Here is a 15,452-nt window from a genome sequence, read left to right as displayed (position 1 = left end):
GGTGGTCAGGAAAGCCTCCAGTGTGAGAGCTGTAGCTGAAGAATAGAGGGAACGTTCGAGCCAGCTAATACAAATTCTTTAAGATCATAACTTCTTTCGGCATGCACAAGGTAAAGGAAAATAGCTACAACTAATTGCGTTTCAATTTTACACACCCCTTGGTGCACCTGTAGAACTTCCCACTTAATGATATCTTAGGTGTGAAAACCTCTGGGTAGAGAGCTTTGTGAGTTTGAAACTCCATGTGTGTTTTCAACATCATATTTTGTGTTTTAGAAAACCTTTGAAATTCTTTTTTTCCACTATCTTTATTCTCTTGTGGTACAAAGGAGAAGCTGACATGATCATTTCATAGCAGAAAAGTAAATTCTTTGATAACGAAATTCAGGGAAATACCTTTTTCTTTTTCCTTCATTTTTTAACTAAGAGTGTTTAAACATTAGCTAGAGAACAGGAGGGAGATGGGAAAATACACAAGAGCTGTTGTTTAATCTAGACTCCGCTACCTGACCAGTCTTCAAAACAGCAGTAATCAATTCCATGGCAAAGCCTTTTGGTTTCTGCTACAGTCCTGGGAACCTTAACTATAAATAAAATATAAAATTGCAGATGTCAGAGCTTGCAGACTAATTAGCAGGATAAAAGGCTGGTTGCAGATTTGATGCTGATCCTGGGATTTTCCTGTGGACGGTTTTGCAAGCCTCAGTGATAACTTAAAACCAGGGTTCCTGATATTTTGGATGGCCTCACAGGCATTGGCTTGAAATGTGGGTTAGAAAGGATAGCGCCCTATGAATGCTTAAACAAGGACGGAGGATTTATGTGCTGCTCAGGGAGCATCTCGGCCTCCTGTACCACGCAGGGGAGGCAGGGAACAGCCCCTGGCAGGTGGAGTGCTTGAAGCTGTGGGGAGCGGTGTGGCAGAGCTTTGGATTTCCTGGCAGGCAGCGTTTCTGTATAACCTCCCAGGGCTACTGCCAGTAGCTGTGCGGCTGGTTTTGTCCTGGGGGCAGATGAGCCCTGTGGGAAGGGGCTCTGCCAGCGGCCGGGGTCCATTTTGCTAAATCTTTACTCCTGTAAAGCTCAGCATCTAGAGATATAAAGTGTAAGGATAATAAAACACAAATGTTACAGGTAGCATTAGGCAGAACAGAACTGCACAGCCCCAAACTGCTGCTGGGCAGTCCCAAAGGAAACCAGGATGGGAACCAGGCTCGATTCATCTTGCTGTGAAGCATTCCCTGTCCTTGTGCTCTGCACCTCGTCTTGTTATGGTGTGGCTGGGGGCCCTTGCTCAGGTTAACAGCATTGGGTGCTGTGCCTCCTATGGCCCTCAGAAGTTGTCTAAACACCGCGTCCATCCAATGCTTCTGCCCCCGCAGGGTGCTGAGCTGCCTGGGGGGTGCGGACGGACATGCACCCCCTGCAGGAACTTGCTCCTTTGGGGATTGTCTGCATTGTAAGCAGTAGCGTGTTAGTGGAATTTGGCAAATATTAAGAAATTAGGCAGTATGTCCTGGCTTTGTGTATACAAAATGCCGTGATAGTTCTTTTGCATTTATTTAGATTTGAAAGCAAATTTCAGTGAGTCACTCGCCTGTCAGTATCGTGTATGGGGCTTTGCTGGAGGTGCCTGTTGGTATCGCTCGGGTCTGGGTGCATGCAGCATCTCAGACCCATCTCTGGCCACAGCCTGGTGTCTGCTGAGGGCCACAGCTAGCGGAGCAGAGCATGCAGTTAGAGGGCTGCGTGATGCCTGGCGTGGTTATAACCAGCCCGTTGTCCTCCCACCACCATGCCTTGACTCGTGGGAGCTCCTCGGAGGAAATCCAGCAGCATCTTTTGTAGAAGTGCATAAAGCAAAACGTGAGATGGCATTTCCCTCTTTTCCCTGGCACTGTATAGCTGTCTGTTGGTCTTGCTGGGGTGAAGCGATGCGTGTCTACCTATCGCCCAGGCACCAAATGCTCCTTCTGCCACCAACAGGGCACCCCCTGCTTAACCACGGTGCAGCAGGGGGCTGCAGACACAACAAACGTGAGTAGTGCAGGTCAGCACACACAGTGCTTTCCCCAGGCAGTCCTTTCTGGGGCTACCAGGATCTGCAGAGAGATGCCTGTGACACTTGCAGCGAGCAGGGCTGCAGTGTGTGACGCTCGCTCTTGACCGATCGGACAGGGTTTACCAGCGGTAAGGAGCAGTCGGTGTTTGTGCTCCAAACAGCTGACTCAGCAACCTCCAGCCCTTGCTTACCCTTGGATTTATTGGAAAAGTGCTCTTCCTTCAGCGTCGTGAGATGCACTTGAGCTGTTATAGCTGCATAAAAAGCATGATTTATGTTCCCTCTTCCACGGTGGTTCTTCCATTAGGGACACTGGTTTCACGTTGATCTTCCCTCACCTGCAGACAGGTCCTCCCCAGCAGCACATGAGCGGTGCCAAGTTGAGCACCCAGAAGACGGTGATGCCAGGATGGAAGTTTCCCATACACAATGAACTTGCTGTCTTGGTCACACATCTTGGAAATGCAGCTCTAGCGGGGAGCAATACATCAGGGTGCCAAGGCCCAGCTGAGTGGCCAAGAAACCAGATCACCCAAATGTTTTGATAAAAGAAAAAGGAGGTGATTTTCTGTATCTTCACCTACAAAGCCAGCTGACTTGCTGGGGCTGGATTTCCAAATAATAATAATAATAATTAAAAAAAAAAAAAATCCAATTATAAAAAGCTTTAGCCCAAACCAGTGAGCAGAGAAGCTGTCTTGGGCAGCGTCAGGCAGCAGTGCCGGCAGGCTGCTCCCGGCCCCATCTCCGTTTCACAAATAAGTTCATTACAAATATGTGCTCCATAATGTGGTGGAGTGTCTGTGTGATTTAGGCCCCAATTTGTACTTGCATGATATACGTCCTCTTGCATCTACTCTTCTTTTACTTACTGACTCTGTAGTCAATTCTGGGGATGTTATTGGAAGTTTGTTTGGCAAATAGAGGAGCTATTACCAGGCAGCGTTCATCACAGGGACTTTTCAAAATTGCTTTTCCAGTAGCAAAACATTAGATAATAAAATGACAGTACACAACCCATTTTAAGAATACCCTTCCTTGTTTTCTCTGCTGTAGTAGCTACAATTGATTTATTTCACAAAGTTCATCATGTTTTAAAGGATGGGACCATCAATCACATACCTCAGGCTGTCTCATAAGCAGAACTCAGTTGTGACAATCTGAATGAATACAAATGGGTTGCCAAAGTATCCATCCCTGTGCGTGCTTTCACAAAAGCTGAAGTAAGAATATTGTTCATTCGATCTGGGAGGGGGTTGAGATCTCTGAAGGTGTGTTGTCTAGAAGAAAGCAGCAGAGAAATTAAGGCCTATCAATCAAATCCAGCTTCAGAATGTTAATTGATAGTTGCCAGGCATCAGATGAATGTAATAATCTATCAGCCAACCATAACAGCAAACCATTGGCACACTGGTACCAAATGTCTATTGAAGTCCATCGGGGATTGAACACGAGAAGAATGCAAAGGCAATGCCTGCTGCCTCCTTATTTTCTTTCCTTTTTTTTTTTTTTTTTTTTTTTTTTCCCACCTAAAGGTCTCTGTTTATTTTTCCTATGCAGAGTGAATGGCTGTTAACTTATTTCTTTGCAGCACTCCAACTTGTTAACTCCCATTCAGAAAAAAAAAAAAAAAAATCACAACAGAAAGAAAAAGCAAAAAGAATGAAAACAAAAACCTGCAGAAAGCCTTGTTTTCATTTCACAGACAAGGTGGTAACTCGGATCTTTGCATTCAGAAGAATATGAAAGGAGTATTGGAAGAGGAACAGATTTTATTTTTGTTTGTCTTCTCAGCTTTGTGCATATCCATTCAACATGAGAAAGAGTAAAACAGAAATATTCTCCTGCATCCTGGCGTGGTCCAGGAAACAAAGTGCAGTACCTCTGGGGTGCTGGGGCTGCAGCGGGAGCTGCTGGTGGCTGCGGGTGGAGGAGCTGATCCCTCTGAGCCGGCCACGTCGCCTTCCCCCCATCCGAGGCTCAGTGCTTTGTCCCACCCTGTAAAACGGGGGTGAGCTGAGCTAAAGCTTGGCACCTCGTGTATGAATGTATCACAGCTGAGGGAGCTGCTCTCAAACACCCAATGGTTAAATTGCAGCCAAGCCTCCCTTGGGCTGGCTCCTTCTCCCCTGGGTACTGCCTTCTGCCTCAGCCAGGTCATGTCATAAGGGGCACGTGCCCAAAGTTCACCATGGGGCCATGATCTAGTGGCATTGTGGAAATGTAGGAGCAGCAGTGAGGGAATGCAGGAGCTCAGCTGCCAGCACAGCCTGCTCTGAACAGGGGTCAGAGTGCTCAGGTACAGACAGGACAAATCAGAGAACATTTTCAGTGTACCTGATCAGGAATCTGCAATAGGGCAGATTTTTCCCTATCTCTTTTGCCAGATTTACACAGTCATTTAGAAACAATGTAATTGAAAAATCTCTAGCTCAGGATAATATTTGACAGTAGAAAACAGAGGAAGCATTGGTAAACACACAGGGTTTTTGTGCCGTGCGCTAGCAAAAATTGATTTGTTTGTTTTTGGGGCAGGAGATATTAATATTGGCCAACTTCAATCATATTTCTTTGAGAAAGGCAGCTGAAAGATGCTCCATCAGCTGTCGGTCCTCACCTATAGCGCTGTGTGTCAAGAGCCACCCGCCCAAATGGAGCGTGAGAGTAGGGCAGCTCCTGCAGCTCCTGCAGCTCCTGCGCGTCTGGGCTCATGCACCAGTGCACAGGACACTTAACTTCCCTGTTGACGGTGGGCTTTTCTGTGCTTTCGGATGGCTACCACGGTTAATACGTTGTGTGTAATGTAAATGAGTGGCAAGTTAGGATGTTGGGCTTGGTGCAGGACACCACAGATGCCCTGAGTTCAGTACCCAGAGGATGACAGAATCAGGCTCCTGAACCATTGGCATAGCCAGACCCGTCTCTACTTGTGGGATTGTATGAGATCTCTCTGTCTGCTGCCATTTCATTTACTTAAACAGTTTGGTAGAGATGAGAGCTTTCTCCTTCAGTGTGGGCGTTATGCATACATAGGCACCAGGAGCAGCTTACACCTTTCATTTCCATCCTGGCAGGAACAAACGCCCCTGGGCAGAGCTTTATGTGAAACCCAAAGGCAAGCGTTTACATGGAAATCTGCTAAATGCAGATTTACATGGAAAACCTCCTAAATAATTTTATTTGAGATGTGAAGTTTTTATCCAGACCTGACTTTTCAGAGAAAAAAAAAAAAAAAAAAAAAAGCAACATTTAGCACTAAATAAATGAGATGCAGAGAGAACTAACTGAGTTTCATCTGCCAGAATTACTCAGCAGTAACATTTCATTAACATTAAATGCTCATCAATAGCTTTACAAATTAAAGCGGTCTAGCAACTTTCCATGACTCCGGGCAACTGCCAAACAGTAAGGAGAGCAACGAGACAACGCTGAAGCAAGACTTTGTTAGGCGTTGGGTCTCTTTTCTGGACAAAATAGTTTTCAGATTAATGTGGTCCAGAGAATAAGTATGTATGTGTACGAATGTACATGCACATGAATTTATACACATATAAACAGGACATGGAGATGTTCAGTTGTGTAGACTGAAGTGTCAAACTACAAATGTAATACTGTGCCCTCCAACAGTTTCTCAGGAAAAGCCCGTTAGTGCAGGATTTGATGGTTGTTTATGCCACGAGCTCCACCACCTCGAGCTGTCCTGCCTGAAAGATCGGTGGAGCAACCCCAGCATTACTGAACACTGAGCTACAGCTGGGTTTAACCACATACGGATTTGGGGCACCCTTAGGTGTAGGACATTTAAAAATAACTTCCGTTTTCAGAGATGTACCAGGAAAACAGCCAGGCAGCAACTTGTTGCAGTTGTAATGCCATTTATATATCAGTGTTCCTTGGCGTTAATATAATGGGCCAAGTATAGAAAATAGCTGGGGACATCAAGGAGAATATGGCTTCATGAAAACAACATTTGGAGCTAATTACAAGACCTACGGGTTAGAACACTAAGCTGCCAAAAATCCCTGGATAGTTACTTATTCATACTGAAATGAAATCCAGCAATTGAGTGGGGAAATGTGGCCATAATAGAAATCATGCCTGGAATATTCATAGAGAAGTTTATCAAAGAGACTTCTGTGGAAAACACAGTATTAACATTTATAGGCTCTGAACATGTCCTTTAGGACACTCTCCTAATTTCACTTTGAGCTACATCTTCTTTATGCAGCATTAAGTTTAACTCAGCAGACCATGTTTATTAAAAAAAAGAAGTACTTAAACGGAAACGTATGTTATGAAATCTCAGGCTGGAGAAGGACAGATACCTGCTGTAGTGTTAACAATGTGGGGGATGTGGTAGAGGGGTTTATATTCAGCTGTTTCTGCAGCTAGGGTTACTCTTCGTTATTCCTACCGTCACACCACAAAAAAATCATTTTTTCCTTCAATGAGAAAATATTGAACTTTGTCATTGTGCAGAGATTTAAGCATCGTACCTCTTCAAACAGTAATGTATTGTGTAGCCCTTTGATGACTTGTACAAAACTGAGCTGCTCCAAGAGACTATGTATAGGGTTTTCCCTTATGTTGTGTTCTTGTATGACTTTTTTTTTTATTGAAGATTCTGGCCTTGAGTCACACTAGTGTTGGTGGTAGTGCAGGATTGAGTGCAATGGCATTCGTTCCTAATTCTCTTTGCAAAAGAGCAGAGGAGCAGGTTGTAGAAGAGCAGTTGCTGGGCATTGTGTTTGTGTCCTGCAGCTGCAGTCATGGGGGGAAGTTTTATTAGCCTGAAAGAAAGTCTGTGTATGGGATTGCTCTGAAGCTAGCCCGTCGTTTTAAGTCCTGCTCAGCCAGGAGTTACAGCTGTGATGGAGCTTGGTGCTCCCGAGGAGCACGAGAGCAGTTGCAGGAGCTCAGCATCTGCTGTGCCTGGGGCACGCAGCACGGTTGAGCTGCCCTGCAGCAGGGTCAGGCACAGGCATAGCTTGGTGGTGTTGATTGTGCTCAGGGGAAAGGAAATCCAAAGCAGTAATTGCATGTACCTTTCAAAAGGACTGCTTCAGCATGCCTAAAAAGCTATTTTTTACCCAGTAAATATGAGAGAAAGATGTGAGTGATAATTGGGAATTAATTAGAAGTAGTTTAGAAGATGCTCCAATATGGCACCATCCCCACAACAACGAATGAGGCTGCTCTCGTTATAAATAACAATAACAACTGGCTTTAGAAAGGAAATGAAAACATCTCTGAAAAATAATTAAAACAATTTGTTCCATGAGCAGAAGAACTAGAAAGACCACATTCCCGCACATTTGCGTCCTGTCTCCCCTCGCCACCCTCCCACTTCTCCGCAGCCCACCCGATGGCAAATCCTGTCCCATCCTGAGGTTGCTGCTTCTCCTTCGCTGAGGTTTTGCAGAGCAGGCAGGACCTGAGTACCAAGTGCTTCACCATTGCTGGGGTGCAGCATGGCTGCTCCACGCTGCCAGCAATTTTCTAAAAACTTGGAGGAACTTAATAGAAAGCCTCTAGCTCCTGGCAAAATTTGATTGACATCAGCCAAATTAAATCTCAGGAGGGACAGAAGGAGCATCGGGACTGATGGATGTGTGAACGGGCAGACCATGAGAACGCGAATCTCATTTGTAGATTTTTGTCCTAAGAAAAAACAGGAAATGAAGAAATGGGAACTCGAGCCTGGTGGCTACAGAGCCCCCTGCCACACCTCCTCGTCTAGCACTGCCAAAAGCAGGTATTGAACCAAAGAGATGGAGACAAACATGTTCATAGCAGAAAGTCTAGGTCATTATAATTCATACCCAAGGAATATTTTTTTAAATAGTGTTCTGAAAGCTTTCAGTTTGGCTAAAAGGTTTGGGAATTGCATTTGCTAAAGAGCATAAAGAGGTTTATGGGGCTGTACCGCAGGCTGCTTTCCCTCTTCATTTTACTAAATACCCATAAATTGAGAGCCTCATGCAATTTTGACTATGTTTAGCGTTGTTTCAGGTTGTACACCTCATGCTCTGCTGTAGAGAATTGGAAACAGTTGGCTATTTGATAGCATGAGGTTTGCTAGCACAAGGAGCAGTTGGAAAATGTTTCTGAACATTTTTTTTTCCTTCTAGGATATCTTGGTTCTGTGTAGAAAGCAAAGCAAAGAGGAATCCCTACCTCCTCATCTCGAAATGGGGGATCTCATGTTTTGCTTGTACCTATAAAGAGTTATAGAAGATGGAGACACTCCATAGAAATTTCCTTTTCATTCACAAAAGTGTTTTGTTTCTGACAAGCTGAATACCACTTTCAGTCACACTGTAATGCATTGTGAGTGTAGGCGGTGCAACCCCCAAGTATCTCTGTACTGAACTTGGGAAAAGGCTTGAAGTGTAAATATTTCCTGTCAGCATCCACAGGGCTCTGGTGCTCCTTCACAACCCTGGCAGTGCTTTCAGCATCGCTGTGGCCAGGACACGTTGGGACACACAGCATGTCCTTCTTGGCAATGTTCAGCCATCCCTTTGCTTCTTTCCTCCATCTCCCCCTCTGTCTCTTAATATCAACAGCACAAAGAGCGGTCACAGGGGCTGTCTGTGTTTTTAGGGCAGACTTAAAGGATATATGAAAAAGGGTTGTGTCACCCACAGGTTCATGCATTGCACTACCCCTAAACAGCAAATTTGATGGCTCAGAAGGATTATGGTGGCTGGCTGTGGCAGGGGACCCTTGTATCCAGGCAGTGCTCAGCCTGGAAGCGCAGGAGGATCCTTCTCTGCCCTGCATTGAGGGCACCGTCGGGCTCGGGTACTGCCATGCACCCCGCTGCTGAACTTTGTTATCGAGCCAGCACGCTGTCTGAGGCACGCAGACTTTCTCAAGACCTCAGCCCCTTTTCCTATGGCTGAAGCAAAAGCCCTTTTTCCTCCTGAGCCGGGGAAGCCCCAGGGGAGCGCAGAGATGAGGCCGCAGCTCTCCTGGGAGCAGCTGCCGAGGCTCAGGCAGTGCCCACAGCGAGGGCAGCCCTGTGGTGGGTGGGTTGGTCAGTCAGTGACACACAGCTGATGGCCATCACTCCACCACCTCAAATGGCAGCTGGCATCTGCTGGGAGCTTCATCAGGGTCCCCACCTGGCTGCAGGCTGCGTCATCCATGCCCCCAGGCACCGACACCCGATGATGCGGACAGAAGGCCCTCTATGTCAGAGGTGTTGCCAAGGGCTGGTCAGCCTACCCCCATGTCACAACCATCACAACTGCCTCTGTCACAGATAAAGAAGGGCTGTTGCCACCTGTGCCTCCCTCCTGAGGGCAGCAGCAGCCCCCATACACCGACCAGGCCCACCTCGCAGGGAAGCCCGCTGCCTCCCCAGAACCCAGGTAAAAACAAGGAAACTTGTAGCACATAATGGATAATGTTAATGGATAATGTAACCCCCAGGTCATTACCCACTGTTGGTTTTGCACATGGGCAGTGGTGAAGTTGTGAGAAGCTCAAGGTTGATCAAAAGAGGCTTCATGGCCCTGGGACTATAGGTTAAAGGTTCATGAGCACAGGTAGCATTTTCCTCTCTCCTTCCAGCTGCAGGGGATGACGCTGGCAGCAGCAGGCAGACCCAGCTGGCTCTGGGGCTGGTGTCATCAGCAGAATTATTGATTTTTTAGGTCATGGGGTGGTCTGCACAGCACTGGGCATGGCAGGATGCGCCTTTCTCAGAGAGACTTTTGTTGACAAGTCAGCAGGGCTGACTGAAAGCACTTTAAATTCGATTTGAGGAGGGTAAGGGAGAAAATCAGGCTCGCTGGTGATCAGCTGTGTAACAGCACAGCAAAGGTGGAGTCCCTGCTCTGAGCAAACCCAAACGGCTGCCCCTGCTTTGCTCGGAGCTGCCTGCCTCCGCCAGCCTGGTGCTTGTAGAAGGGGAGGGAAAGTGAGTCTGGCCACAGAAACCCTTCCTCTTGCTGTATGTACACCTGGCTGACTGAAATCTAAAGAAAAACCTTACTTCTGTGCAGAAATCTACAGAATTAATTACCCATTGTTATTATGTCGTTAAAAATACAGATTTTAACATCCTGGGCAATCTTAACACTGAATTGTGAAAGACTCTCTGCTGTCATTATCTGAGATGATCTGAGAGGGCAAGGTTTGATAAGAGTGGAGTCATCTCTGTGTTCTTTTAAGTCTGGCCAGTGTAACCAGCAAATAAGACAAAATCTGAATACTAAACACATCAAATCCCTTTGCTGTTTTAGACTAATTATTTCAGTTAATCTAAGAAATTACACCGCCTTTTCTTACAAATCTTGTCACCTTAACTCCTGCTAACAGGTCATTATTTTTCACCTTCAGGAAAAGCCACTTAAAGCACATCTTCTTTCAATAAAATTATTTTTCTGTATAGGGAAAGCCCTTTCTGTGTAGAGAAAGCCTCTTCTGTAATGATCTGGTAATATAGAAGTTTAATTTTAATGTTTCATGCTGCTTGGGATTCTTTAATCCTCACTTAACCCTGATAAACCCTAATTTGTACTGCTGCTTATTGGACTATACTAAAAGGAAAGGTTTAAAATCTGTATTTTTATAATTTACCTGTATTTCTGGTATACGTTGTATCTTGTCTGTCTGGTTTAAAGGCATCAGAGGGGCTGCTCGTGTTGTCTGAAGCCACTGATGTGGTCGTTGGAGGGCTGGGACTGTACAGATGGGCCCAGTCCCTGCGGTTTTGTTTCCTTTGTGCCTTTTTGAATATTCTTCATTTCAGTCTCTCACTAAAGAAAAAAAAAAAATGGGAAAATGCTGAAGCTTCTATCCTCCCATGCACACCTGGCAGGTCTGGATTTGAATTAAATGAGAAAGCAAAGTATTTGTGATGAAACAGGACAGTTACATGCCAAATGATTACAGAGAAATGGAGCTGCTTCAATTATTCATTTAAAATTTAGCCTCTTCTTTTTGGTTTCTGTGCTATTTTCTGAATCAGTTCCGATTTTGGTGAAACTGGTTGTTTGTTGCTAAGTGTTTGTAAGAAAGAAATTCTTAGTCTGTGCATGTTTTCTTTGGACTATTTGCTGCAGTGATGGGTCATCTAATTACCTGGTGATGTCTGTGCTCAGTGCATGGGTCTCTGAAATCTTTAACTACGGAAGTGAAGTGAATACAAAGCAGTTTCAGTGGGAAGGTTGGGGAGGGATTTTCATTTATATGTGATTTCAGTGCAAGGCTGAAATTCATGCGTGTTCTTCCAAATACACTTCAGGCTGCTTAACCAGTGACTAAGAGTCCTGTGAGTAAGAACACTTCTGTATTGATTTAGCAACCAATTATTACATTATTTCATCATTGTCACAGTAATTAAGAACGATTTCTCGAAGTCTGATATCTTGAGCTTCTACCTTGGAAACACAGTCAAAAGCTTTCACACTTCAGTTTGGCCTTTCTCTCCCCATGATAATGCCTCCCTGGGCATTTCTCTCCCTTACAAAGCCTTACAAGCAGTGGGATTTCGCCAGCTCCCTGTGATGCCATGTCTCTAGTAGCTCTCAGCAGTCAAGTACTTGCAGTATTATTCTCCTGTTCTTACTCAAAATCCAACATTTCTCAGACCTTGGTCTTCAGACTTTCAGTTGTATTTGCTACCAGTGAAATCTTCTGTTGGTGCTGAAATAAAAGCAGGGTTTTTCAAAGGGAAGGAGGTGCGTGTATAGCTTTAACGTTAGGCAACTTGGCACATCATTCCACTGAGTACTGAGGACAGCAAATTCAAGCCCCTGTATGCAGGCTTCTGGTGATTACTGACCTGCTGCTGTGTGAAGTGAACGGGCCCTCTGTCTGCAGGTGTGTCCATGCCTGATACCAGATTTCTTGTAAGTTTGGCTGGGGATACTGAGGCTCTAAATATCCTACCTAAAGTAAGATATTAATGAGGCTGTCTTAAATATTGCATTGCAATTAGGCTGGAATTAGCATAGATAAGGATGTGCCTGGATAAGCCAAGAGTGAAAGCCCCATAAAAAGACACACTAGAGTCTCCTTGCCCTAACAAGTCTTGTTTGGAGCTGCAAGGTGTGCTCCTGTGGTGATGCTCTCTGGGATGAACATCAGTAACCGTGATGTCCACAAAGCTGGACTGAGTATCAGCCCTCCTGCTTTGGCATGGTCTCTGTTCACCTGAGGCAATTTGTAGCACAGGTAATTGTATAAAGCCCTGCATTTTTGCATCTCAGATGCAGTATGCCTGTATTTGGTCACTCATTAGCAGTACAGCAATTTCAGGATTGATGTTTGGTTTTACAATTGCCAGCAGAATTCAGATGGATCATCCTGGCATATGGAAAGCCCTGCTACTTTGGTAGCCAGCTCCACACTTGCATCAGGCCCAGCTCCTGCTGGCTGCCTGGCCAGCTGCAACTCCTTGCCCAGATGAAGGAGATAACGTGAGTAGGCAGCTGGTGCCTAGCACTGCAATTTGCAGAGATACTGCTGTTTGCTGGGATTTCTCCTGCTCCACAGCCCTGGAGAGCCAAACACAGTTTAGCCTGCAGCCCCTGTGCCTTTGGGAGAGCACAGAGTGCCCAGGGCCTCCTGTGTGCTGTTTCTCACACTGAATTCTGCTTTAAAACTTGGCAAAGTATTTCTGGACTAGCACTGTGTGAGTGCAGGCAGCTGGTCCCCACTCCACATTAACAGTGCAGGGAACAACAACTCCACCAAAGCAGATGGGGAAAAAATGTCCTGACCACCACCTTGTGAGAAATCAGGCAGCCCACAGCGAGCTATGGGGGGGGCTAAATTTAACCCCCTGAGTTTGTGACAGCCAAGTGGAGAGATGGAGAGGTGACGAAACAGTCCTTGCAGGGCACTCGCAGGGTAGCAGCTTGTTCTGTTGTGCTGCCTCTCCCCTGCGGCAAGGTCGGGTGTTGGAGGAGCCTCCAGCGTCTTTCCTCGGGCCACCCCTCTTCAGGGAGTTTGCAAATGTTTTGTATGTGCTTGAGCAGGGGCATTTCTGCAAAGCAAGCTGATAGGAAGTGACACCAGGAGGGAATTTTTAGCTCAGATGTAGCCTTTGGAAGCAGAATGTACAAGATAAAGCTACGAGCCTTGACATGCAATCCCTGAGACTGTGACGCTTTAGGTGGTTTGTTGCTTTTGGTCCTTGTTTTTGAAATATAGGCTTAAACACAGACTTCTGCCCAAAATACAACAGCAGAATGTCATATATAAAAAAGTAATCATTTTAGTATCCTCTTCTGCCTTTTACTACTAATATCACATATGTTAATCAAGGTTATTTCATGCCAGTGAAGCTTCCTTAAGCTGTGGGAAGCAAACTGCATATTAGATGGAAATGATGGATCTTGAGCAAATAATAGAGTAAAATAGCATATGTTTTCCTATTCCTAAAATAGCAAAATGCAGCTTTATCTTGGTGTACTGTGATTCCTGACTCGCTTTTCATGCGCACGTGTGCTCCAGGAGGCTGTCATATGGGGGAATTGCTGGGGTAGCTGCTGGAGGCAGGCGCTGGCAGCAGTGCCCAGCGATGGGCACCAGTTCAGACCTTAGCACTAAACTGATTTCCTCAATCACTTCAACCAATCACTAAATCAATTTCTTCAATCACTCAGTTTCTTCAGGATTTACAGTTTCTGTGAACATCCCCCACAAACAGTTCCTCGGGAGCTCCCCAGGCGTTTGCCCTCCAGTAGCTCTGGCTGCATTAGGAGCCAGAAGGCTGCCGTTAGGGGTGGTGCTGAGCATCTGGGTCACCGAATCCACGCCTGCTGCATGGGAACCGGCCTTAATGAAGCCGCTCCTGCTCCAGGCAAAACTACTGAGGAAGCAGGATTGCTGACAGCACGGCTCCAGCCCGAGGGGTGAGAGGCCCAGGCTCCTGCTCAGGGCCAGGGCAGGAGTCTCTTGCTTCCCTCCTGGAAAGGGGAAAAAGGGGAGAAAGAATAATTGCCGTGCACACGCAGGAAGCAGGGTGCCAGCGATGCACGGCTGGCCGCAGTGGGAACACCCAGCTATCGCCTGGCTCTTGGTAGTGGTTGTCTGTAGGGGCAAATTGTTCAGAAAAATTTGTTCCCTGGCCTTTGCTATTTATGTGCAGCAGCCCAGGGCTCTCCTTTTGGCTTGCTTGTTCTGCAGCGCTCTCACTTGCCCTGTGCTTGGAGGCAGATGTGCTGGCTTTCCCTAACTGATAGCAGGGACTGGCGATCCGCCTCCCTGCTCTGGGAAGGGAGGAATGCAAAAATACTCTGAAATGAGAGTTGTTTTTCCCTTTTTGTGTATTTTTTTTAATGCTTTGTGCAGACTGCTGTTACTTGTGGATCCTTCACAAATCTAGGACCCTCTCCCTCCCTAGGTGTTTGCCTGCCCCCAGAAGGGCAGCAAGCAGTAGGTGTAACTTCATCCTTCCCAGCTGCTCGTCTATCCCCAGCATTTCCAGCACTGGGTGCTGTCTGGGCACCACCTCCCCGTACCCAGAGCCCCATCCCACTCCTGCCCCCTTGCAGGGGATTTTCCCTTCTTGCTCACATCTGGGCTGCGTCCCTCCCCATGTACTGCTGCGCATTGGTAAGGAGAAAAATGTAGGAAGACTCCAGAGCATTGAAAATATCTTTCCTTTAATATGGACCCGATGGGAAGTGAGAGCAGGAATTGAAATTCTACTGGCAGATACTGGATGTTTCAGCTTGCAGCTGCATTAAAAATCCACGGTGTAGGAATAAATCTTTCAAATGAGGGATGTGAGGTTAGTATTAAACCTTGGTCTAAGCAGTCCTAAGGTTAGCAGTGTCGCCTCTTCCAGCCCGACCATTTATTAATTTTAATCTTGAGCTAAATTCTCCAAATTGGACTGGGTCTGTAACTAAATTGAGCTCTTTCTGAAGCTGCAGCAGGCCTGACAGTGGTTCGCTGCCCTCCGACAGGGCTGTGACCTGCCACCGCCCCCATTAAATTGGTAGTCTGGCTGCCTGCGTGCTGCAGCCTCTTCCTAGAGAAAAACTGTCCCATTTTATCACTGCAGTCTTCATGAAATGAACTCTGTGAGACAAAACGACTCCGTAGTGCATGCTACAATTATTTCTACTTTTCCATTTTACTTTTTTGACCTAAAAAGACCTTAAAAATCCCATTTAAACCTGTAATAGCTCTGTAAGCACGTGGGTTTTCCCCCTTCAAGTGACAGATCACTCTGTCACGCAGAACAGTCGCCAGACAGGGGCAGCTGCCTGGAATAAAAATATTTTAATATTTGTTTTAACATCGCTCTGGTCAAATGGACCAATATATCTATTGTCGAACCCATCAGCTCTTAAGACGTTTACTCTGTGGAAAATGAAGGTAAATGTGGCTTACCCTGAAGGACAGCGGAGAGCTGTGA

The 15,452-nt window shown here is 46.1% G+C and overlaps 1 protein-coding gene across 5 annotated transcripts in view; it reads left to right on the top strand.

Moving 5' to 3' along the window:
• KCNIP1 (potassium voltage-gated channel interacting protein 1) overlaps nucleotides 1-15,452 on the top strand; it is a gene marked incomplete at its 5' end in the record, with an annotated part of 373,601 nt that overhangs the window by 198,765 nt on the left and 159,384 nt on the right. The window contains one exon of one of the 5 annotated variants that reach the window (XM_084535732.1): nucleotides 9,226-9,441. The exons of the other annotated variants lie outside the window; for them this stretch is intronic. Coding sequence (XP_084391858.1) covers nucleotides 9,261-9,441 — 181 coding nt within the window. Of the gene's footprint in view, nucleotides 1-9,225; nucleotides 9,442-15,452 lie in introns of those variants that run through there. 5 annotated transcript variants of the gene reach the window in all.

The sequence above is a fragment of the Aythya ferina genome (assembly GCF_964211825.1).
Source record: "Aythya ferina genome assembly, chromosome: 14".
In the NCBI taxonomy this organism is placed as follows: domain Eukaryota; kingdom Metazoa; phylum Chordata; class Aves; order Anseriformes; family Anatidae; genus Aythya; species Aythya ferina.
Note: the sequence above shows the minus strand (reverse complement) of the source record. Positions and strands in the feature narration are given on the sequence as shown.